The following is a 26,731-nucleotide window of genomic DNA, read 5'->3' as shown; positions in this document are numbered from 1 at the left end:
ACGTACTCTGGCTCTTACGCCTCTACTCTGTGCACTTTGCTTCTCTACAACCCAATTATAAATCTTGTATGGGAGCACTACTTGTATTGTTCTCCGCTTGATATATTGCTTTACTTGTATTTTCTCTTTTGTAAGTTGCTTTGGATAAAAGCGTCTGATAAATGAATAAATGTAAATGTAAACATTCGACACTATAACTTGAAATGGCCATATAAATGGTTGCCTTGAGAATTCCTTCTTCAGGATTGCAATTACAATTACACCATAATCTTAGCATGTACTAAAGCCTCTGATGCAATACACAATTATCAGTCAAGGCTATGAGTAGGAATGCATTAATACCGATACTGGTATTAGGTATTGGTCTGATAATGTGCTCCAATATCAATGCTCTGTTATCAACATTCAATACCATGTGATAATATATGTCATTAGCCTAGGGTACATTGCAGTGGTAATGAACAGAAGAAACAAATGACAGTGATCTGGACATATTTCACAATTAATTATGGTAATCAAAGCAAAGCAAATTGCCCTCTCCTGTTGATCACAGTGACACTATCCAATCATGTATGTGGAAGAGGGTCAACAGCACTCTGGATGTTTATGGATCTGGATGCCTTCACCCTGTCTGGTTGGTGGTCGTTTGATAGGGAGGGGTAGTTAGTTGGTGGACACCGGCATGGAAGAAATGAGGAGAAAAAAAGCTACTAAATCACCTTCCTACAATACAAGTAATGTGATTTTAAGGCATTTAAACTGTATCTTTAATAGAGAGTGTGCACACACAAAGGTAGTTGCAAAGCATGGAACAGTGATGCAAGCTTGCATGTTAGAGCACTTCAGTTCTGCGAGCACTGAGACACATGAGGTTCCTTATACCAGGGTCTACAAATTGCTCACAAGTGCAATTCACGGTACTTTGTGCTCATTTTTAATCACCACACTTGCTCATACTTAATAGCAACCGATATAAACAAGCAACAAGTTACTCATTTCAGTATTAGTATAAGAATCAGTATCAATGAGTACCAAGAAACATGTACTCATACTTGGTCTGAAAAAAAAAAGAAAAAAAGAAAAGAAAATGGTATCATGAGAAAAGGTGAAAGCTGAAGATGATACAATAAAGAGACAGTAAACACAATTCTACATGTCAACAAAATATTTAGCAAAGGGCATTAACCAAAAACATCAAGTATTGTTATTACATCATGACTCAAAAAGAGAGCAAACGTAGGAGAGATCAAATAAACCAGGCCACTCCACCAGGGACTTAAAGATCAATGTGCTCCTGTTCTCTCTCTTACACCCACAGATACACCATTGCCATTCTAATAATAGCTTTATGACTATCAAACATTCTTCACTGTTTTCCACTGTAGCAGCTGAATTGGTCCCAGTAGTGATCCCTGAAGGACGCCTGCACTTCTCCTAATATCCAGTAATAAAAAGGAATGCTTATTACCATGACCTTACCTCTCTGGAATGACATTAGTCCTATAACAATTAAGTTTACAGGAGAATTAATAAAGCATGTCTTTTGAGATTCTCATAAACAGATCTAACAGATCAGGCAAATTCCACCATCATTAGTCAATAATTAAGGTTTCTATTGTGTGTCCTTGTTGGAAATCAAATTTAAATAATGACATTATACTATTGTAGATTCTTGATAACCCAGTTGCTTCTTATGCCCCCCCGAAAGCAGAAGGAAATTCTCTGAAACTTTTAGTTTAGTCTAGTTTAGGTCTAAAGCCTTCATTTTTCAGTTATAAGGAATACAGTACGAATTAAACAATGACACACAATGGCTCTACACATATAATATAACACAGATAAGATTTGATTATATGGAATGATACATGAATGTGTCTGTCTGATCCTAATTTAGGATGTGTTGTGACAGTGAGTCAATAAAAGGAAAGTGTTCACCTTTCCTTTTGGTTAGCATGTTTGCTTTGCCCCTCCGGATTTGGGGTTTCAAATCCTGCCTCCGCCCTTTGTGCGTGGAGTTTGCATGTCCCACCCTTGGTGTTTCCAAACAGTCCATAGTGTGTGAATGTGTGTGTGTGATTGTGCCCTGTGATGGGCTGTGATGCCTTGTGCCCTAAGTTCCCTGGGACAGGCTCCAGGCTCCCCTGTGACCCTGTATAGGATAAGCTGTACAGAAAATGGATGGATGGATAAAGCGTTTTGAGTTAAAAATTGACAGAAGACTGAATTGTTTTCTAACCTCACCTCCTAAGCTCAGTTTTGCATGCTCTCCCTGTGACTTTATGGGTGTCCTCCAGGTTCTTGTGCCAGTAGATAGATAGGCCAGTCTAAATTGCCTCTATGTGAGAATGAGGGATGAGGGTGCATATGTGTTTGCGGTTGCTTGCGATGAACTGGCATCCAGTCCAGGGTCTATTCCTGCTACTCCTGGCTAGTGTTCCTGAGACCAATGGCAACCCTCTAAATCAATGGAAACTCTGACCAGAATAAATGGTAAATGGTCTGCACTTATATAGTGCTTTTTTTAACCGTAGCAGTTCTACAAAGCGCTTTACACTGCTTCTCATTCACCCATTCACTCACACACCAATGGTAGCAGAGCTGCCATGCAAGGCACTAGCTTGCCATCGGGAGCAACTTGGGGTTCGGTGTCTTGTCCAAGGACACTTCGGCATGTGGAGTCATGTGGGCCGGGAATCAAACCGCCAACCCTATGATTAGTGGACAACCCGCTCTACCACCTGAGCCACAGCAGCCCCAATAATAGAGAATGAAGAATAAAACAGGTCACTGTTTTATTCTAGACACTGCTTGCATTTAACAGCAATGTGGTAAAGAAAGTGAAACAATTCAAATACAGAAAGGTTTAAATGTTTCTGTTTATAGATGACTGATAGCTCTGAATCTGTAATGTGATACAGCAGGTGTTTTGTTTAATAACTTTAGCAAAGCATTAAAAAAACACGAGTATTATATTTAAAAAGCCTGACATATAAAATGCATGTAGCTCAACAAATCAACAAATGCTTTTATTGCTTGGCAACCATGTGAACACTGCAGAGATGAGTAAAATCCAGTCATTGTTGGCAGCATGAAAGCTGCATTAGTATAAGGTGTGTTTTGGCCCTTTTACTTCTTATACACTAGGGATGAAACCGGATACAAATACATTATCCGGGATGAACAGATAATGTGAACAGATACAAATATAAATCAAATACTACTGATTTTTAAAACATGAGTAGTTGTGTGATGCATTTAGCACTCATTCATCCTTAGTAACTGCCTGGTTAGGGTCGCTAATACTATATATATATATATATATATATATATATATATATATATATATATATATATATATATATATATACATATATATATACACATATACATATATATATATTTTCATTTTGTGAAATAGAACCAACCAGATTTATTTGATAAAAACAAGAACAGGTACAAAGATAATAGATGTCAAGCTAGATTAAACGCAGTCCTGCACACATCTCTTGAGAAAGGGGAAAGTTGAGGAACTGTCAGAGCCAGAATTCACAGACCATGCTGACAACACGGGCATTTCTACCTCAGAGATTTCCCCTCAATGTTTCCCAATGTTTCTGGGGCAGAGTGGTGAGGTCCATATTTAATTAAACCAAAACCGCTGCTTTAATGGGCCATGTCCATTTCAGGTTTAAATCCAAATACAGATACGGACATTTGGTGCCGTAAACAAATAAAGATTTTTCAGTGCAAACACACACACACAATTCATAGCAAAGGTTCATGCCTCACTTTCAACAATGACATTTCTTGAGAAACATTTACAGGTCAGGTCCATGAGGTGCTTTGCACCTGTAAAAAGTTACCATACATATATGTGAATAATTGTTTTGACATGTGCACATGTCATCTTGTGATGCAGGTAAAGAAAGTGATGCTGATACCAACACCAGTCTCTCTTATTTCTCAGCATTCAAGGTATTCAGTTTATGTAGGATCTGTTTTTTTTCTGATTTCAATTCTCAAGCACAACCTGCAAAAACAGCTAAACTGGTCTCATATCAGCATAAAAGTACAGCATTTTACTAACACGGAGCCTCTCTCTTAGGACTCATTGGGGTTTTACTCCGTTTTACCAGACGACTGTCTAACACAGGGTTAAAAAGACCCTGAGGGTCACTCTGAAGTCCCTGCTCGAGATATGTGAAACCCTGGCAGCCTGGGAAAACCTGTAGAATGTTGCTGTGGCTGAATTCTGTCAAACAGCCAAAAAGAAAAACCTGAAACCAAGAAGCCAAAAAAGAATCAAATATACCAAAACCCTTAAAATATTTCACCAAAGTATCTGAATTTTTGTTTGTATTTACATTGTGATCTTGCCTTGGCTACAGTATCTTCCTGCAAATTTCATGTTCATGTGGGTAAGAAGTCAGTTTAACAAATGCTGTGGTGAAACAGTCAGTCTGCATAAAGATGTCTAAGACCTTGCTAGCATAAGTGTGGTTTCCTCAGAGTGAATGTCATGCTTTGATCAAGTAGCTATGGGACTGAGAAATGGACATCAATGCAGTTTATAAACTAGCTGCCAACTGTAAAAATGTCCATGATGCTCCTGCATCACATTTGGAATGAAACCATCCATTTTCTATACCGCTTATCCTACAGTACACAGGGTCATGGGTGAACCTGGAGCCTATTCCTGGGAACATGGGGCACAAGGCAGGGGGGACAACCGGATGGATTGCCAGTCCATCAAAGGGCACAATTACACACACACTCACATACCCATTCACACACTACAGACAATTTAAAGATAGCAATCAGCCTACAAAGCATGTCTTTGGACTGGGGGAGGAAACCGGAGTACCCTGAGGAAACCACCGAAGCACGGGGAGAACATGCAAACATGTTAACCACAAAGCCACCACGCCCCTACTCTATAAATTCCATAATATATAATAGATTTTGTGTTATTTCTTATGATTTGTAGTGATTTTCATCGAACTAAGATCAGCTGGTTTCAATGCCTTTTTCTCTAGAAACTTTGCACCTTAGTGTGTCTAAATGATCAGAGCATGCAAAAGAATAGATGGTTTAATCCAGTGATTTTCAAGTGGGGGCTGCCAGGGGGCGCCCGGGGGGCCTCAACAATTTGGTGTGAAAAATAAATTCTCACTCTCAGACAACAACACACACACACACACACACACACACACACAATCAATTCCTAATGAAATGTAAAGATGTAAGATGTAATTATTAATATAAAAAAGGGGGGATATATTCAGAAGTCTGTATTTTTAATGTGTTTTAAAGACATCTTGCAAAAGGGGGGCCTCAGTCAAATGTTAATGCCATTTGGGGGGCCTTGCCCTGGAAAAGTTTGGGAACTTCTGGTTTAATCTATTTAATCAATAACCATAGTGTATCAACTAACTGCTGAAACATCACAGGAGCATTCCCCAAGTCAAACACCACTACAGGATATTGTAGGAAATGCACAGGGGTTACAAACAGTGACATTTATGATGCTCTGGCAGTTAGTGTGACCTGCCAATACCCCTTCAGGAAATCAAGCTTGGTAACGTAATTAGCAGTACCCAAGTTGTCAATACAGTCCTCCATTACTGGAAATCCGGAACTGTGACAACATTTACCTTCTGGTAATCCATGCAGAATCAATGCTGATGAAGATTGGATTACCAACTGGTATCCAGTGAAATAGCTTTTAAGAGCATATTTGGAACAAAAGCTCTTTAATTCTTTTAAAATCCAGATTAAAACCATAATTGGTCCAATTAAGCTGGTTAATTCATAGTTAGGGACTTTTATGTTATTACTGTTTTTTTAATCATGTGTAGACTTTATATATATATATATATATATATATATATATATATATATATATATATATATAGATTTATAGCCAACGAATAAATGCATTATTGTGCTTTATGTTACAACCCGCTATCTTTGGGATGGGAAGTTTTTATTGGTGTGCTGTGCCATATTTTGTGTGCAGGTCCGAACTCCCTCCCAAAGTTTCCAGCCTTCCCTAGCCTGCCCTGTTCCCGCCTCCCAGGATGACATCACTAAATGGCAACCACATTTAAAGAGGAAGAGGTGTGAGAATGGGGTGGGATGTTGGAGGTGGTTATGTGTGTGTTGGTGGTTTGGAGCGTGTGTTTGGTTGTGCTACTTTATGCTATAGTCTGACTGCTGTTCTGGTTTTTGACTTTGAGTTTGGTTGTCCCTGTACCTGTTTTTGTGCATTCTATCCACCATTGTATATATGATTCTTGGTTCAGTGGCAGTAGGGGTGTGGCTGCCATTTCTTTTGGGAGAGGGTCCTTTTGTATGTTTTTTTTTTTACTTAGGTAGTTAGGGAAGTATCCTTGTATTTTCTTTCTTTTCCTTTTAGGTAAGCTAGCTACCTAATAATAGAATTCTTTTGTCTATTATTTTGGCCTAGGCCCACCCTGAAGTTATGCCTGGTTTGGTTCCTTGTTCAACTATATGTATATATTTTTTTGTGTTACAATATACCACTACTTCTTTGAACAACCCTGTTTGTGTTGTTATTCCTGGCTCCCTCATTTTTAAAGGTCAATCCAATTGAATCCCAAGCTGGTTACTCTGTGTGGCTTAACCTAGACTGGGCCGTAACATTTATCATAAATACCTTATTTAGAACACTTTGACATGATGTACCTAAATTAAAAATTAATTGTAATCCATTTTTTTTTGTTTTTGAATAATGTATGTATGTACGACAGCACGCACATGGATGTACGCGCGCGCACGCACACACACACACACCCACACACACACACACACACCCACACAGAATGGCAAGAACACAGATAAGTGCAGCCCATTTATTCAAAACAGCAGCAATCTGCGACACAGTAATTACTCTAATTAACCAGATGGAGACATGTGGCTAGACTACAGCAGACCCAACAACACACAACTACACACACACACACACACACACACATACAGGCAAAATCACACACACAGAAGCTTAAACATGACATGAGCACCCGACTGCGCTGTCCCAGACAAACATCATAAATCAATTCTTTGGACATGAGATAAGATAGGTGGCAGGGGTGGACTTAGCACTATGCAAAGAAAGGCAAGCACATTGGGCCCCCAGAATCCAAGGGCTCCCTAAAAATGCAAATCATATATATATAATTATTAATGCTAAATAATGTATGCTGAACATTTAAACATTGATGTTAAAACACTGAATAGGGCGCCATTCCTTTTTCCACATTTTGTTATGTTATAGCCTTATTCCAAAATGGATTAAATTCATTATTTTCCTCAAAATTCTACGAACAAAATCCCATAATAACAACATGAAACCAGTTTGTTTGAAATCTTTGCATATTTATTAAAAAAAAAAAAAGCACATGTACCTAAGTATTCACAGCCTTTGCCATGACACTCAAAATTGAGCTTAGGTGCATCCTGTTTCATTCTTGAGATGTTTCTACAACTTGATTGGAGTCCACCTGTGGTAAATTCAATTGATTGGACATGATTTGGAAAGGCACACACCTGTCTATATAAGGTCCCACAGTTAACAATGCATGTCAGAGCACAAACCAAGCCACGAAGTCCAAGGAATTGTCTTTAGACCTCCGAGACAGGATTGTATCAAGGCACAGATCTGGGGAAGGGTACAGAAACATTTCTGCAGCATTGAAGGTCCCAGTGAGCACAGTGGACTCCATCATCCGTAAATGGAAGAAGTTTAGAGCCAGAAGGACTCTTCCTAGAGCTGGCCACCCGGCCAAACTGAGCAATCAGGGAGAAGTGCCTTAGTCAGGAAGGTGACCAAAATCCCAATGGTCACTCTGACAGAGCTCCAGCGTGTCTCTGTGGAGAGAGGAGAACCTTCCAGAAGAACAACCATCTCTGCAGCACTCCACTAATCAGGCCTGAATGGCAGAGTGGCCAGATGGAAGCCACTCCTCAGTAAAAGGCACATGACAGCCCCCCTGGAGTTTGCCAAAAGGCACTTGAAGGATTCTCAGACCATGATGAAACAAAGATTGAACACTTTGGCCTGAATGGCAAGTGTCATGTCTGGAGGAAACCAGGCACCAGTCATCATGTGGCCAATACCATCCCTACAGTGAAGCATGGTGGTGGCAGCATCATGCTGTGAGGATGTTTATCAGCGGCAGGAAGTGGGAGACTAGTCAGGCACAAGGGAAAGATGAATGCAGCAACGTACAGAGACATCCTTGATGAAAACCTGCTCCAGAGCGCTCTGGACCTCAGACTGGGGCGAAGGTTCATCTTCCAACAGGACAATGACCCTAAGCACACAGCCAAGATAACAAAGGAGTGGCTACAGGACAACTCTCTGAATGTCCTTGAGTGGCCCAGCCAGAGCCCAGACTTGAACCCGATTGAACATCTCTGGAGAGATCTGAAAATGGCTGTGCACCGATGCTCCCCATCCAACCTGATGGAGCTTGAGAGGTCCTGCAAAGAAGAATGGGAGAAACTGCCCAAAAATAGGTGTGCCAAGCTTGTAGCATCATACTCAAAAAGACTTGAGGCTGTAATTGGTGCCAAGGGTGTTTCAACAAAGTATTGAGCAAAGGCGGTGAATACTTATGTACATGTGCTTTTTTTGTTTTTATTTTTAATAAATTTGCAAAGATTTCAAACAAACTTCTTTTACGTTGTCATTATGGGGTACTGTTTGTAGAATTTTGAGGAAAATAATGAATTTAATGCATTTTGGAATAAGGCTGTAACATAACAAAATGTGGAAAAAGTGAAACGCTGTGAATACTTTCCGGATGCACTGTATTTTGCCTAAGGCCCCCCAAATCACTAAATCTACCCCTGATCTCACTGGCAGCCAATTTAGTGTTATTGTGACCAAAGACAACTGATGAAAATGTTCTGGCAGTTTCAGAAATTTTTGTTTGAAATCTCAGAGTGTGACTGCTGTTATGACACTCATCTAAAAACACACCACCAGGATGACAGAAAAGAGTCAACTTTGACTTTAATATAAAACACTCATGTTTATTCATATAAAGTTACCAGCCTACATGCCTGCATGCATGTACATAAAAAAATGGACACAATAATAATCCTTATCATCTCTAGCTCACTTTAAGTAAATTGAGTTCTTTGACGCTGTCACAAATGGCTCCAAACTTTAAAATTTGGTTTCGCTAAGTATAATATTGCTACCATTATACCTGTTTATGCAACCCCATTTTTTGCACAAGGCCAGATCATGCTCTTTGATGATGTAAGCAGAACCTAGTAGTATTCTTTGGAGGATCATTATTGTATAATCTGTCATAGAGAACACGTGCTATGTGTTACACCATCTGTTACTGATTTCGGCCAAGATTTCATGCGGATCATGAAAGACCTCATACAGTACTATTCATACACACCAATCAGCCATAACATTAAAATCACCTGCCTAATATTGTGTCGCCAAGAAGTGACGAGAAGTTATAGAACACCAAGAAGTTAGTAGCAGATCATTTGAGAGGTGGGGACTCCATGGTTCAGACTTGTACGTCCAGCACATCCTACAGATGCTCGATCGGATTGAGATCTGGGGAATTTGGAGGCCATGTCAACACTTCGAACTCTTTATCATGTTCCTCAGACAAGAAAGGCTAGCCTTCGCTCCCCACATGCATCAATGAGCCTTGAGCGCCCATGACCCTGTTGCTGGTTCACCAGTTGTCCTTCCTTGGACCACTTTTGTTAGGTACTAGCCACTAACATACTGGGAACACCTCAGAAGACATGCTGTTTTGGAGATGCTCTGACCCAGGCATCTAGACATCAGAATTTGGCACTTGCTGCCTCGTACATCTGACCGCTTGACAGGTGCCATTGTAATGAAATAATCAATGTTCAAATGTTATGGTTGATCAGTGTATACTGTAGACTGACAAACATCTGGACCAATTAGACCCACTAACCCAGACGAATTCTACTGGCAAGTCGAAATCTTTTTAAAAAGACGCCAAAACATTCACTCATGCCAATATGGGCAAGGAGGTAAAATGTGATGAACCCAATAAGACCTCAGGCTATTTGTAAGAAGGGATGCCTGAGCATATCTTTATATGTTTGACTGATATGCTGACTTTTCGCTATTTCTGATGAAGTCGAGGGGAGATAAAACAATATTGCACAACCAATAAAGATTGCTGGTATGTTTCTTGTTTTCCCCATGCTTTTTGTTTCCTCGTATTTATTCCTACTCACAGCTCCTGAGCCAGTCAGTGATACTCATTCTGCTCCTACATGCTTGTAGTGCAGAACAGTGTCAGTGTCTTTGTTGTTCTATTTTGGTAAACCAAGGCAGTAAAATACATGGAGCAAAATGTTTTTTTTTTAGGCTCAATGCACTGCACAGATGCATTTTATACACAAGCCTTTCCCTCGGGAACTGTATTTTGACTGGGAAAACATCTGGCTTGTGATCACATGACTGGTTTTATATATGTTTCATACATAGCTAGCTTGTGTGGATATCGTGCTAGCTCGTGAACAAAAGGTCCAGTGTCCTGAGTGATGAAGGTGAAAAAGAATAGCTGCCGGTGTGATCACAGTATTACGTGGTGATTTGGATCCTTGTTATACATTTAATTAAGGAAAAATATCTTTGTGGTTAATTAGCTTTATCTCATACTGACAATATGAGATCAATTAAACCTTTAATATATTTAAGTTCATATCATTAAATTCGATATTCACTCAGTTGGGGTTTTGCAAATCTCTCCAAAATCTCTAACAGATGCTCATTAGTGTAGAGATAGGGCAACTCAAATGATCACAAGCCAGCTTATAGTCGCAATTGGACTTGTTCCTTCAGATAATGTGGGTTTTAACCATTGTCAAGAATAAATTGTTAAGCAAAGTTGATAATTACACTTTAATTTAAACTCCAGTAATCATCTTTTATCTACAGCCTGCTGAGGAACTATAATGTAATATATAAATAATAAGAAAATATATATACAAATAGAAAATATAAAGAACACATAATATAAGCTATATAAATATAACAATAAAAAACAACCTCTCTGCCTCTCTGGCTTCTCTGTTAATAAGATCTGAGTTTCTTTCTCAACAGTTAAATGCTTGCTGTCACTCAAACTAACAAGCTATGCATAACAACACGCCTCTCATCAAATCCTCATCCTTCTTCGGTTGTTTAGTGTTCGGTCTTAAAGGCAAAAGCCTGTTGCTGCCATTTTCTAGCTTTTATTCAGCTATGTGTATGGAAATGTCATTGATCTATGTACTGCTGCAAATCAAACACAATATAAAAAGAGTGACTGAACCGTGCATTACTCTGACATTCTCTTTGCTGAGTCTACAATCTCTATAAACAGATGTCTTACATTTAGTAACCCATTGGTGCCACCACTGCATTCCTTTTAGGGTCACATTAGCGTGCAATCGACCGTTCCTACCGTGTCTGCAGAAACAAAGCTGCATTTAGTTTCTCTAAAAAAAAAAACAAAAGTGCTGTACATCACCCTGGGCTTAGCCGACCAAAAATAAACTGGCCGTGCCACAATACTGCTTCAGTCACAGTTACTGAATATATACTGCCAGTTGTAGGAGTGGAGTAGGTACGGATTTCTAACCTGATTCCGAAATTGGACAATATTATCTAATCTCGTTTTCATCTTGTAGACCAGCGGTATTCAAGTAAAATTCTTATGGTCCAGATGAGCAACTAACATGATTGAACTATTAGTGACAGTGATAGTTTAAGGCAAAAAAATAAGTGAGTCACGCATTTCTCGTGGCTCGCACTGAGAGGTGCAAACTTGTCCATGCAGCGTGGTTAAGACACACCTGCGCCATATCAATTGGTCCTCACTGCACTGTTTAGTGGTTCATGCTGTGCTACCCAGTGGGTCGAGCCGGTAGTTGCTTAGTTTGGACCAGCTTTTGACTGGTTTGGCTTCTCATAAACAACAGGGTATATAAAGACAAACTAATCATAGAGGAAACACAGAAAAGCTGCACACATTAGTCGAACAAACCAATGACAGGACGGGGTGGAGCAAATCAGCTTCTAAGATAATAGTAACTAACTAACTGAAGCATGTGACAAAACCTAAGGGACTGAGGCAAAACTATCATCTGTTTTACACTATGTTCACGGCCCAAATTTTGGTTGGGACATTTCAGCTATCTTGAAAGTTCCCTACCCAAATCTACTCCTGCATAAAGACTGGTGACGAGAGAAAGGGATTGGAAGTGTGAAAGAGAGAGGGAGAGACAGAAAAAGAGAATAAGAGTAAGGCAGAGGCTGACACTGAAAGTGGCGGAAAACTGCTTTAAATCTGTCACTTCCAATTTCAGCACTTATCACAGGCTGTAAGAGTGGCAGGTGGAGCTGAGACTCTACAGGGACGTCTGACAATCAAAGGATGACATCAGAGTGACTGTTCATACAGACACCCGCTATAGGACTACGGACTCTGCCGATACACCTCCAAGTCTAAGAGCTTATTTCACATCAATATGGCGGCGCTCTCTGAAAAAAAAAAGTAAAATACATGCAAATAATACAGATAAAGTGTTAGCGATTAGAAATTGCTCAAAGGACGTGCATATGCGGCCTTGTGTGTGGATTACACACACCACACACACACACACACACACACACACACACACACACACAAAACACACTCTTCACTCTGAGTCAAGTATAAACACTCAACGGGTGTTTTCCATCTCACAGGGTCACAGAGCATGACGCTATGAAGCAGTAGACGGATGCAGAGCTTATCACATGTCCATGTGTCCATGCAAGAGAGGAAAGTGTTTCCTGTCACTCTCGGTTTTGCAATAAGCCACACACACAGTCATCCCTAGCTCAGTTAAGTCAATGTGACAGTATAGCACAGCCCATGCTTCAGCATTTGAGTGCCTTCACTAATCTCCAAAACAAATTAAAGCAAAATTGTAGAAAGGTAAAATACATAGGGTTGTATGTAGAGCCCTTTGTGTTTTCAGTGTTGGGGAATAGCTAGCTACAAGTAATGTAGCTCCAATGTCCACAGTTCTATCCTAAATCATCGCAGTACTATCGGTGTAAACGTTCTAGGTGGGTTTCCTCTGGGTTCTCCGGTTTCCTCCTCAGTAGGTTGAATTGCTTCTCTAAATCCCCCCTACATGTTTGAGTGTGATGCCCTGTGATGGACTGGATGAAAGTCCAGTCCAGTCTGTATTCCTGCCTTGCACTCAGTGTTCCCAGATCCACCATGATCCTGACCAGGTTAAAGTGCAAAATTTTTCTTGGCTAATTTTTCTCAGTACCATGTAGTGTAGGCAGATAATTGTAGTGTAGCTTAGCTAAATCTTGAGTAGCTTGTATAATTGCAATGCAGCTTCCCAGACATTGCACAATGTTATGCACTATTAAAAAGATTAACGGTGACGAAAGTTTGCATATTACTTGTCACATACATATCCCATTAGATTGTCCCTTTCACAATAGATTTGCATGATCAAAACGTATCGACGTCACCTAAAGTCGCATGAAAATTACATGGGTGCTCAAAGAACAGGCTATTAATGAGAATTGAATTCTGCACATTTTGTGTCATATAGATTAGCAGCTGAAAAGGGAAAGTGGTTCCCACCTTGTACTTGGTGCTGTCCTGTAACTGCTCACCCTCCCGAATCCAGCTGACTGTGGGTTTGGGGTTGCCGAACGCCGTGCAGCTGAGAGTGATGCTGCCCCCCTCTTTAGCCTCCACGTATTGCGGTGGTGTGTCGGTGAAAGTTGGAGGAGCTGCAACACAAATGAGAGGTGTTTATGCATTTATATTCTACATAATCAGGTGTTTGATAACTGCTAATTGAAAAGATTTGATTACTTTTATAAGAGGTTCGATTGCTTCTGAAATGATTTGTTTGAAGAAACATGTAGGTAAGGGATAGCAAAAGAGTTGATGATTTTGATGAGGAAATATATATTATGTACAAATACATATCATATAATATGATATATTATTATCTACAGGGTTAGTTATCAAATTGTCTGGTTTTAAATATATAGTCTGAAATTTTTGCGTGATATTTTCAATTTTGCTATTGAAAAAAATTCATGAAGTCATCGCTGCTCAACATTGATGATGTGCATGTTTCTGCACTCATTAAGCACTCATCTGCCACACTGGAAGTAACTGCTGTTCATTATTTGTACAATATATTTATATTTATTAATGCAACCCTCAAGATATCAAAGAGCTGAATCAATCAATCAATCAATCAAATCAATCAATCAATTTATTACCTGTGTCATATTTATGCATTTAATACTAGCCTCAGATTGCATTCTATATTTGTTTTTTTGCTTGGTTGGTTTGTCTTTGTTTTTTTATAAATACAAATAAATTTCAGCGTGACACATTATGGTTATATCAGACTGTCAAACAGTGGTGCTGGACTTAAGACTGCTACACACTTAAGTTGATATCATGCAAGAAAAAACATGCTTAACACTTTCATGCATACTGAAATGTTCACACATTTGGACAATCGATTTAAGGCTGTTTTTAGAGAAATATAAGAAAAATCACCTCCAAATTACTTTCTACAGTTTAGCAGAAACCATTACCCTGATTTTATTTGCTCTATAGACTGATTGCCTTTCTTTTCTTTACAAAATCCCAAATAAAAAAAACAAACACGTATGAACACCTTAGCTTAGCATAAAACAACTGTCCATCCATCCATCCATCCATTTTCTATACCGCTTATCCTGCAGGGTCACGGGGAAACCTGGAGCCTATCCCAGGGAGCATCGGGCACAAGGTGGGGTACACCCTAGACGTGGTGCCAATTCATCACAGGGCACACTCACATACACATTCACATACCCACTCACACACTGCGGACACTTTGGAAATGCCGATCAGCCTACTATGCACGTCTTTGGACTGGGGGAGGAAACCGGAGAACGCGGAGGAAACCCCCGCGGCACGGAGAGAACATGCAAACTCCCGGTTTTAAATTGTGTATAGTGTACCTGTAAAGAACACGGCAATTATTTTTTATTAAAATAATTATATTTTCTGTATTTTTTGTTCATCAACATTAAATAACACTGGATGGTGATTGTGGACGATGTTTAGAACTTTTTGTACTTATAGTATTCCTACACAGTTCATTTAATTAGACATGAGTGATATTTCCAAAAACAAAATGATATACAATTATGAGTAATAGTTAAAAAAAAATCAGAAGAATCTGGCTATGCTTGTCATTTATAAGTGTTAACATTTTTAAATTACAATTGTGACAAGCCTCTGTTGTAGGCACACTCCTCCTCTTGTGTGTAAGTCTTACATAACGTTTGACACCCAAAGTCATGTCTGAGTTCTGAATATTGAAGTGCATAAATTCTGTATTAACTTGTACAGTGACTTGTCACTGCTTGAGCTTAACTCAACACGGAATATGGCCCATAATCTACGTCTTTATTAAAAGACCAAAACTAAGACTGATTGCAGTGAGTAACAATGGAGTTATAAAAGCGCCGACAGCTCATGACTCACAACACTCAGGAAGGTATATTATGATGTTAATAAATTGTGCTATCGATAACATATCCCTCAGCCCTATCCTCATGTAACACAGTGTTTTAATGAGCTTATTATTCACCATCTGAATGATATACAAACTTGTTTTGTTTCCCGGATGTTATTAAGTCATTAAAAGAAATAACCACAGTTTAACAGCCACTCAGACAAACAAGGTATGCGGTCAGAAATCTTTAAAGGTGTTTTCTTCTCCTTAAATGAATCTCTAATGTGGAGAGAGAGAGTGAGGTGCTTTCTCGGATTCACATGTCAGAAGAGTCGATGAGGCCGAAAGGCAGAGAAATCTGTCCACTCAGAGAGCTCCATCTGCTTGCTGTTCATCTGACCTGTGATGCTGACTAAACACCAACACTTGCAAAACACAGCCTCTCTCTCTCTTTCTTTCACTCGCACACTCTCTCATAAGCATCTGTCAGAATGTATCAAAAGGCTGAAGGCCACAAGAGTGTGTGTAAAAAAAGAAAATGCCCTGCATGCGAGATCAGTTTCTTACTGATCTTACGGCCTGCTTCGGGCTCCAAAGCCTTCCAGTGATCCGGACACTGGCGCGTGCGCAATACTGAATAGATCTGACTCATTTTTTGCTGAATCAGACATCAGATTCACTTGGCACTACACCTGCAGTGGGCAGAAATCGAAACGCTGGTATAGCTGCTTCTCTACTCATGCACAGCAGACTGTAAGGCTTTGTAGTCCTGCTTTCTGTGATCACACACATGCTCCAACAGGTTGTGTTTGGTGCCAGTCAGGCAGCACCTGCAGTGTCAGTAAAGAGGGCTATCTGCTGAGGCTAAATAGAGCTTTTGGAACAAGTGGCCTCTTACTGCACTTCTCTGTGTCTCAAATTATATCCTTCTCATGTTAGATTACTGTGAATGAATGCATTAAACAGTGCTGCTGATCTCAGATCATCTGTGCGTCACCTACAAATGTAAACACACCTCTGCAAAAGCGCATTGAGCAGGTTAAAGCTTTCCAAAAAACAAAAATTAGCTGCTACACTATGAGCTTCATGGCAAAAGTAGCATAAATGATAGCCCCTCATCAGAAAACTAACGATAATATTGGCACATCAGGAGTTCTACTTCCAACGATGTCCAAGAAAGCAAAACTGGCCATCCTCTCTGGATAGGAGGGATAGCATACGCGGTGTCCCCTGTCAATCACAGTGACAGTGCAAATTTTTGGTGTCTGTGAGTTCATGTATGTGGAAGAGGGCAAATATGCAGCCATTTCCTCCATGTGCTCAGCTGCCCTGTGACTCAGCATGAACAGCAGTTCGAAAAGATGCAACAGCTGGCTTCACATGTCTCATAGGAAGCATGTGGTTGGTAGCCAGGGGCATAACCTCGCCTGGGCAGAGTTTTCCTTTAAACCAGAATAATTCTCCATTTGGAGCGGTTTGCCACTATGTAACTGAACGTCAGTAAAAGAAAAAAGCAGATGGCAGTGTTGTCATTTTGCATCTTCAGTGAATGGAGGCGAGACCAATCAGACAGGGTTTACAGGACAATATGTGGAAATACTTGTGTCTTATTGGCTAAAAGGTCTCAGTTCTGCCAAACACTAGCTCACACAGTCAGTTAGTGTGACAGAAAAATGGTTATATGCAATTTTTTTTTACTATGGTAAAAGGGTTGAAAATGAAACACTAACGTCGTCTTGTGCTGAGCAGGAAGACAAGGTGTGTAAATGTATATATGATTTCCAAGTTATGTGAACATGATATGAACAGAACATGAGGACAGCTAGGTAGCGGGTAGGAATTGGTACGCAACTAAATAGGGAGAAAGTAGGGTAAAACTGGGTAAAAAATATATATGTATACTACATACTCTATATACAAGGGGGAGAAAACATGAAATGGAACTGCCCAACAAACAGTTTCTTTTCTTCTTCTTTTTTTTAACACACAGTTGATAACAACGTGTCCAACTGTCCCTAAGGTCTGACTGCGGGTCTCTATGGTCATGCCTAGACTGTGCTGACTTTAATCAATCCTGAAAGAGAAAACTGGTGAGACACCAGCTATTTTCTACAGTTCCAGACAATTAAGCAGTTTTGGAAATCACTACTATGGCAAAGCAGATAGACCTTTGGTGTGCAGTCCTTTACAGCTCAGTTCAGAAGTTTACACACCCTTAAGAAAAAATGAAAAAGACAAAAGAAAAAATGTATATGAAATGAATATGAAAATTATCAGGGTTGTGTTAAAATGGTCAAAAAAGTGCAAGATTTTACAGTATTAGTGATTTGAGAAAAGAAAAGAAAAAACAGTGCTTAAAAACAAACAAAATGCTATTTCAGAAGTTTCCATTTTCCTTTCTGATTATGATATATATGTTCTCGAAGAAAGGATATGTCCAGCCTTTACACTATGTTCTTAAAATCAGGTCAACCTTTCGAAACGTGATGTATTTAAACTGGCAAAACTGACTGAGAGATATGGCACCGTATGATGATAAATATTAAATATTGTGTGTGTGTGTGTGTGAGTGTGTGTGTGTGTGTGTGTGTGTGTGTGTGTGAGCAGCAGCCATAGATAAAACCAGAAGCTTGTATCACAGGCACAGGCAGTTAGGCTATAATAAGGCTTCGTGATTACACTGGAGCAGATTCTAAAGATTTTAAAAAGCAGACTGGATGGATCTGTTCATACGCAAGCCTTCGTCTTTCTCCTTATCCATCTCACATGAACATGAACAGCTCTTCCTATACACTAAAGCTCAACAGTACTTTCATGGAATGATCTCTCATCAAATTCTTCCACTTATCCCTAACACTTTATCTAAGGGGGACAGCCTGGACGGGGTACCAACCCATCGCAGGGCACAACCACACACATTCACACCCCCAATTCGTGGCTTATATGAGAGATAAAAATATATGCCTGTATTTGTGTGCCAATTTTATTGAATACTCATCAGCAACCTAAAAGCAACCTCTGATATTGATCAGATTGCTCACAAAACACCTAATGGTTTGATAAAGCACTCTTTTAGATACTGTCGGCTTCTCAATGGCTAATATTTGAAATAATAACTATATAGCATAATACACTGCGCAGCCCAACTATGTATTAAACTATGTATATGGTTTAACCCTCATATAAATAATTTTGCAGTGGAGTGTAAACGAACTGCCATCAAGCAAACATTTTGACTTTAATACAAAAAAGAAATCACTTTTTAAGTGCAAAAGGTGGCTGATAAATGAAAGGAAAAACCTACATAAAGTGTGTTAGTAAGTCACTGCGCCACCCCATGCTGCCAAAACAGGCTTGCCATCAATCCTACAAGTCTCTGGAAGTGTACTGGAGGCATAATCACAATCACTGTCTCACACACTGATCCAAAATCTCCCATCGGTATTCCACTGGGTTGAGATCTCGTGAGTGTGAAGGTCACTGCATAAGATTTACATCAATTTCATCCTTATTAAACTATCCAGTGACCTCTCATCCTGGAAGACAACGCTCCTGTCAGGATAGAAATGGTTCATCATAGGATAAAGGTGATCAGGCAGAACTGTATTGATTTGCAGTGACTCTTCAAGAGATCGACCGATAATCGGTTTTCCCGATATTTTCCCCGATATTTAAGCATTTTCCCATAATCGGATATCGGTTTTGCAGTATCGGATCCACCGATAAATGACGCCATCTTGTGGGCGTTTTGAGAATTGCATGCAGGACCGCCATTGCAGCACTGCATCTGAGGGGAGACGAGTCAACAACGGTGTGCACAGGTAAACTATAATTAATTAATAAACTTTATTTAACATAGCCATTAATGCACAATGAGCTGTGTTACATAAATGCTTGATATGTAGTTTAAGCAACTTGGCGCTAAGAACTCACAGAGTCTTGTAATCTGTTTACCTCATCAAAGCCTTTATTTAAGAGACCCCTCTATTTATTGGTGTATAAATATTGTTTTGTATGCCAGGATTAAGTGAAATTGACAAAATCGTTATAAATAAAGTGATTGGTGCAGTTCAGTGGTGTTATCATTGTCTCAAAAACAGAAGTAAAACAACAAATAAATATTGGTTCTGCATATCGGTTATCGGGCACATAAACATGCAAATAATCGGTATCGGTAATAAAAACATCAATATTGGTCGATCTCTAGACTCTTCATCAAGGTGATGAGTGGCGCCAAACCATGCAAGCAAAATAAATATGCATCAGTATAATGCAGGCATAATTTTTTTCTTTCATTTCTCTCCCATCTGTAGCTGGTCACAACTATCAGAATATTGCATATGTTGACTATCTATTCCTGCCTCTCAACCATTAGCTTACTCTCAGCGAACGCGCGAAGGTGAAGCGCTGTTGTGTACGGCATCAAACAGTTGCTTGACAATAGCAGCAAATGAAGCTGTCCTGAGTTGAAACAATGCCCATGGCCATATAAGGTCATTTTTAATTTCATGTTATCACATTGCTTCATATTACACGGTCATTCAAATGTGTCAATGAAGGCAGAAGGTACACTCGAGGCATCTGAAATTTTATATTAATCCATGAACATTCAAAAGAATGTAAAAAAAATGTCAAACGTGTTCAGAATGAAACCGATTTTATTTATATATATATATATATATATATATATATATATATATATATATATATATATATATATATGTGTGTGTGTGTGTGTGTGTGTGATGTTAATTGTGTGTCTTCTTCTGTGTATTAAAGTCTGCATTCATAGTAACACTGTTCTGAATGCTATTAAGACACCCCCCCCCCCCCCCAATAAAAAACAGAAAAAAAAACAGTATATGTTCACCCTAACTTTTGTGATGTAATGTTACCCGCATCAGGGACCATGATCTTTTATTTATTTAATTGTTTATTTTATTAAAACAAATCCAAACATTGAACATGTTTTAAGCTTAAAATAAGGTCTAAATAAAAGTATTTTAGATTATATTGCTTTACTCTTGACTTTATTTACATATGTGGCCTTGAAGTAATCCAAAAATGATCAGATTACTTTCACATTGTGATACTTGGATTACATTACTGATGACGTTTTTTATTTAGTAATTTGTAACTGTAATGGAATACATTTTCAAAGTAACCCTCCCAACCTTGCGGACGAAGTGCATAAAATGACTCCTAAAAAATTACTTGCTCTCAGAAAAGCCATAACAAAATACATTGAAAATCACAATCACGCCGTCAAACCGTGCATTTTGTAAGACAATGGCACAATGGAGAGCAGCCAGATGCTCTAAATAAACGTAAACGCAGGGCAGAATGGAGCAGCAGAGAGAGGAGATCTGGAACAGATACCCAGAACTAATTACAGACAAATGCAAATGTCATATCCAGCATTTACAAGCAAGTCATAATGAGGAAAATCCTCTTTGCCAGGACTGCTGTTCATCCTTACAGACTGTTGGCTCATATCTGCCTTCGATGCGGCATATCATAAAACAAAGCAATGAATCATGGGAAGGTTTAGCAGACTGTGGGCGGTGAGGCCGCACTGGCCAGAAAAAGGTGCTGATTTGAGCATGGGGTTCGTGTACGCTGTGTTCATTTTATTTATTTATTTTCGTTTAAAAACAGCTGTTTACATTAAACTCTTTGGCTTTTTTTTCTCCTCATTTCAGATTCATTTTGGGGCTAAAATTTACCAATGACTGTCATGATTTCCCCTTGAAGCAGCGTGCTATAAGCGCGAATGCGCGAGCACCTGCTTTTCCATTGGTGACAGTAGTGACATGTGAACACGTGTGTTTTGTTTATGTTTCTGTCATGCCTTAAAATAAACAACTGTTCATACTGCACTTGCATCCGTCCTATCTCCGCTCCGTCACGATATGTGACAGAATCTTCCGCCTTAACATGGATGCAGCAGGAGAACAGGGGAGACATCACGCTACAATGGGAGTAGCAGGACAATACCGTATCGGGAAACGTTCGGATTACTGGCCGCATTTCTTGTCTGTGCAGTTCCCTCAGCGGTATGCCGTTGAACTGCCGCTAGAGACAGCAGGATTGGGGAGCTACCCGCTGGAGTTATTCTTCAGCTGCCAGGAATATTTCTGCAGCCTGGTGTATCCCAAGCCTACTAAGAGACAGTGGATCGGGTTCTTGGTGTCCAGGTTTCGCGGTCCGGCCCGTGACTGGGCGGAGCAGCTGGTGAGCGCTGGGTCCTCTGCCCTCCAGGATGTCACTCAATTTGCAGGGCAGCTTCATGGTCTGGATTTACTGGGGTGGAGAGTCAATGGACAGCCCCAGCCTGACCTGCCCTTTAACCTCTATTATGAGGGGATTGACAGGTCAGCCTCCACCGATCCGCTTCAGGTTCCAGCCAACGTGGAGGAGGTGGCACCGACATGCATGTCTGAGGGCTGCAGGTGGGAGACCAAGCTACAATGCCCTACCTGCAAAAAACTGGGTCTCCAGGAAGCATTCTACTGCTCTCAGGAATGCTTCAAGAGCAGCTGGCGGGAGCATAAGAAACTCCACCGGAGAGCCCATGCAGAGATCCAGCCCGGGGTCAACAGGGTGACCTTGGAGCGCCCATCGGAGGTCCCAGCACCTGAGCCCCAGCCGGAGGTGAACCTGGCGACCTCAGAGCTCGAACCTGAGACCCACGAGGAGGTCTCACCCGCCGAGCTCCAGCTAGAGGTCAACAGCGAGGCTCCAGCACCAGAGCTCAACCCTGATGTCCAAGTCCAGTCTCCAGTCTCTGAAGTCCAAGTCCAGTCTCTGAAATCCAAGTCCAATCTCCAGTCTCTGAAATCCAAGTCAAGTCTCAAGTCCCTGAGGTCCAAGTCAAGTCTCCAGTCACTGCAGTCCAAGTCAGGTCTCAAGTTCCTGATGTCACATCCAAGCCTGCTGAACCAGTTGACCAAGTTCTGCTAATATCTAAGCTTAATAACCAAGTTCTGCTCACGCCCAAGTCTACTGACATGGCCGACCACGTTCTGCTCACACCCAAGTCTAACGACACGGCCAACCACGTTCTGCTCAAGCCCGAGTCTACCGACCCGGTCGCCCAAGTTCAGCCCACGCCCAAGTCTACCGACCCGGTCGCCCAAGTTCAGCCCACGCCCAAGTCTACCGACCCGGTCGTCCAAGTTCAGTCCACGCCCAAGTCTACCGCCCCGGTCGCCCAGGTTCAGTCCACGCCCAAGTCTACCGACCCGGTCGCCCAAGTTCTGCCAAAGCCTGAGTCTGCTGACACGCACAGCCAAGTTCTGCTCACGCCCGAGTCTGCTGACACACACAGCCAAGTTCCGCTCACGCCCGAGTCTGCTGACACGCACAGCCAAGTTCCGCTCACGCCCGAATCTGCTGACACGCACAGCCAGGTTCCGCTCACGCCCGAGTCTGCTGACACGCACAGCCAGGTTCCGCTCACGCCCGAGTCTGCTGACACAGACAACCAAGCTCTGCTCACGTCCATGTCTGCTGACATGCACAACCAAGTGTCTGTTGACACGGACAACCAAGCTCTGCTCACATCCCAGTCTTCTGCCATGACCAGCCAAGTTCAGCTTGCAGGCTCCTCTGAGGACGTTGCTCTGCCTTCCTGCTCAGCCGAGGACTTCGCTCTGCCCTCCAGTTCAGCCGGGGACGTCGCCCTGCTTCCCTGCTCTGCTGAGTACAGCGCTCTGTTTCCCTGTTCAGCCGAGGACGTCGCTCTGCTTTCCTGCTCCCCCGAGGACGTCGCTCTGCCTTCATGCTCCGCCGAGGACTTCGCTCAGCCCGCCTGCCCTGCTGTGGTCGTCGCTCTGCCTTCGTGGTGCGCCAAGGACTTCGCCCAGCCTGTCTACCTGGCTGTGGTCGTTGCTCAGCCTGCCTGCCCGGCTGTGGTCGTCGCTCCGCTTTCATGCTCCGCCGAGGACTTCGCTCAGCCTGTCTGCCCGGCTGTGGTCGTCGCTCCGCTTTCATGCTCCGCCGAGGACTTCGCTCAGCCTGTCTGCCCGGCTGTGGTCGTCGCTCTGCTTTCATGCTCCGCCGAGGACTTCGCTCAGCCTGCCAGCCCGGCTGTGGTCATCGCTCCACTGTCATGCTCCGCCGAGGACTTCACTCAGCCTGCCTGCTCGGCTGTGGTCGTCGCTCTGCCTACCTGTTCAGCCGGGGACGTCGCTCCGCTTTCATGCTCTGCCGAGGACGTCGCCCTGCTTCCTTGCTCCGCCGAGGACGTCGCTCCGCCGTCCTGCTCCGCCGAGGACGTCGCTCCGCTTTCATGCTCCGCCGAGGACGTCGCTCAGCCTGTCTGCCCGGCTGTGGTCGTTACTCTGCCTCTCTGTTCAGCCAGGGACGTCGCTCCGCTTCCTTGCTCCACCGAGGACGTCGCTCCGCTTTCATGCTCCGCCGAGGACGTCGCTCAGCCTGTCTGCCCGGCTGTGGTCATTACTCTGCCTCCCTGTTCAGCCAGGGACGTCGCTCCGCTTCCCTGCGCCGCCAAGAACACCGTGTGGTTTCCTGGCTCTGCTTGGGATATTCAGCCCAGGGTGCCGGGGCCGCCAATGAAATGGGATGACTCATGGCACTCCGGGAGGAGTGCCTTTCGGGGGTTCTGTCATGATTTCCCCTTGAAGCAGCGTGCTATAAGTGCGAATGCACGAGCACCTGCTTTTCCATTGTTGACAGTAGTGACATCTGAACATGTGTGTTTTGTTTATGTTTCTGTCATGTCTCTTCCCTTTCTGTCATTGGCTGGGATTTCACGTGTGTCTGTATTGCCCTCAGCTGCTAGCAGTTTAGACGCTGATCATGTTCACATATATACCGCGCGCCTCCCAGCACACAACGCGGAAGATTATCGTTGAGTTAGATTAGTTCGTTTAGTAGTCATAGTCACGTTCCATGTTTAGAGTTAGTTCACGCTGGATTATCCGCTCCCAGTTCCTCGTCATAGTTCATGTTTCTCGTTTTGTTTATTGACCCTGTTTTCCGTGACCATGACCTTAATTCATGTTTAACCCTGTGTATGCCTGTTTGCCGATCGCCTGACCTTCGCCTGTTTTGGATTACGTTTATGGATCACGTTTTGGATTTGTCTGCCTGTCTCTCTTTTAAAATAAACAACTGTTCATACTGCACTTGCATCCGTCCTATCTCCGCTCCGTCACGATACGTGACAATGACCTGCATGTGTGTCAGCAGTTATTGTATAGCTAGTAGCAAGAAGGATAGATTTAAGATTGATGTTAGTGCATGATGATAATAAATCACTACATGCTTTTTAAAGCACGGAGGATGAAAGGAGAATGACATGGTTTTAGTAATTTAGTAATGGATATTGTCAGCTTTACAGATATATGAATATAATTTTCATTTAGCCCTAATGAGCAAGCCAGAGGCTGGGTTTTCCAGATGCTGGAATTTAAGAATATTTTAATCACTGTAAATTTAGTTAGAGTGATCCAACTTTTATCAAAGCTTTTCTGAAAACAGACTCAAAAGTACACATTGTAACTAGGGAATAGCATGTAGAATAGCCAAGTTTTACTTCTAGGTTGATTCTGTTCATGCTGAAATGTACTGCTGTGGCATTTCTTAATATTTGGATTCATAATGAGGCATCATTAATTTTTTTTTGTAATGATTTGGATCAGTATTAGATAATAATAATTGAAAAAAGTTTCATTTTTAGTGTGTGCCAAAAATAAATAAATAAAATTTTAAATTGTTATCTGGCTTTCCCATTTGTTTATTTTAAATGGCACTACATCTTTTCTTTTCTTTCTTTCTTTTTTTGTTTTTAATCATTTTGCTTTCATGGTTTTCTTTTGTGTGTATTATTTGTTGATGTGTACAGTGACCCTGAATGAAATAAAGAGACTATATTAATACAGCTAACATGCAACTGGTGACACAATACAATACCTTTGCTTTACCCAACAGATAAACACTCCTAATGAGATGTACAAAAGATGATATGACTGTAGTACTAAACTACATAAATGCATTATACTAGTCACCCTGATCTGCTGCAGCATTACAGGAGATGGATGGTGTTACTGTAGTTGCCAGACATTAATTAGTGAAAGTATTATGCACAAGTTACAAGGAGCAAAGCCAAAGTACATGGACATTCAATTGATATTGTGAATGTACAAAACAATGTTGAGAGTATAATCAGGGTTTGGAACTGAGCAAAAGATTTGTGAATTGAAAATCAGATAATCTGTGGCTTTACTGTTTCTAATTGGGTTCTATTGGAGCTCTCTCTGACAGGAAAGTCATCTGTGGTAGGGCTCTGCATACAACTTTTAAGGTTTCCTACAGAAGGACAAACCTAATAAACCTTTACTTTAGATGTCAGATTGTCAGATTACTGTCAAGCCACTTTTCCTTTACTAGCAGACAGTCATGTTTGGTACAACGCATGTTTGCAGCAAATGCTAACGCATTTAGGACCTACTAAATGCTTAAACTGTAAACTGAGGGAATACATGGAAGAAAGGAACAATATAATTTGCTTCTTGTTTATTCTTTTTCTGAAACAAGGGCTGGGCCTTTCTCTTTAGTGCCTACCTGATATAAACACAAATACAGATTGCCTTTAAACCTGCCTGAAAAGATGACGATACATCTGTAGGGTGCATATACTAAAGCCATTAAAATTCCATAGTATTGTGAAGGGTGACGAACAACAATCGGCGATTAAAACCACCTGCCTAATACTGTGTAGGTCCACCTACACATTGTGCCACCAAAACAGATCGGATCCATCAAGGTATGGACTCCACAAGACCACTGAAGGTGTGATGTGATATCTGGCACCAAGACGTTAGCAGCAGATCCTTTAAGTCCTGTAAGTTGTGAGGTGGGGCCTCCAAGGATTGGACTTGTTTTTCCAGCACATCCCACAGATGCTCTATTGGATTGAGATCTGGGAAATTTGGAGGCCAAGTCAACACCCTGAACTCTTGTCATGTTCCTCAAACCATTCCTGAACATTTTTTGTGGTGTGGAAGGATGCATTATCTTGTCAGATTAACATCTACATGAATGTCAGGTTTCCGAGCAGAATATTGCCCAGAGCATCACACTTCCCATAGTGCATTCTGGTGCCATCTCTTCCCCAGGAGAGCAATGCACACAC

General features: G+C 41.4%; 1 protein-coding gene across 1 annotated transcript in view; it reads right to left on the bottom strand.

The window, feature by feature from the left end:
• igsf9bb (immunoglobulin superfamily, member 9Bb) overlaps positions 1 to 26,731 on the bottom strand; it is a 138,445-nt gene that overhangs the window by 60,941 nt on the left and 50,773 nt on the right. Inside the window, exon 4 of the mRNA XM_053648209.1 lies at positions 13,680 to 13,831. Coding sequence (XP_053504184.1) covers positions 13,680 to 13,831 — 152 coding nt within the window. The remainder of the gene's footprint in view (positions 1 to 13,679; positions 13,832 to 26,731) is intronic.

This window comes from Ictalurus furcatus, chromosome 18 (assembly GCF_023375685.1).
Source record: "Ictalurus furcatus strain D&B chromosome 18, Billie_1.0, whole genome shotgun sequence".
NCBI lineage: Eukaryota > Metazoa > Chordata > Actinopteri > Siluriformes > Ictaluridae > Ictalurus > Ictalurus furcatus.
Note: the sequence above shows the minus strand (reverse complement) of the source record. Positions and strands in the feature narration are given on the sequence as shown.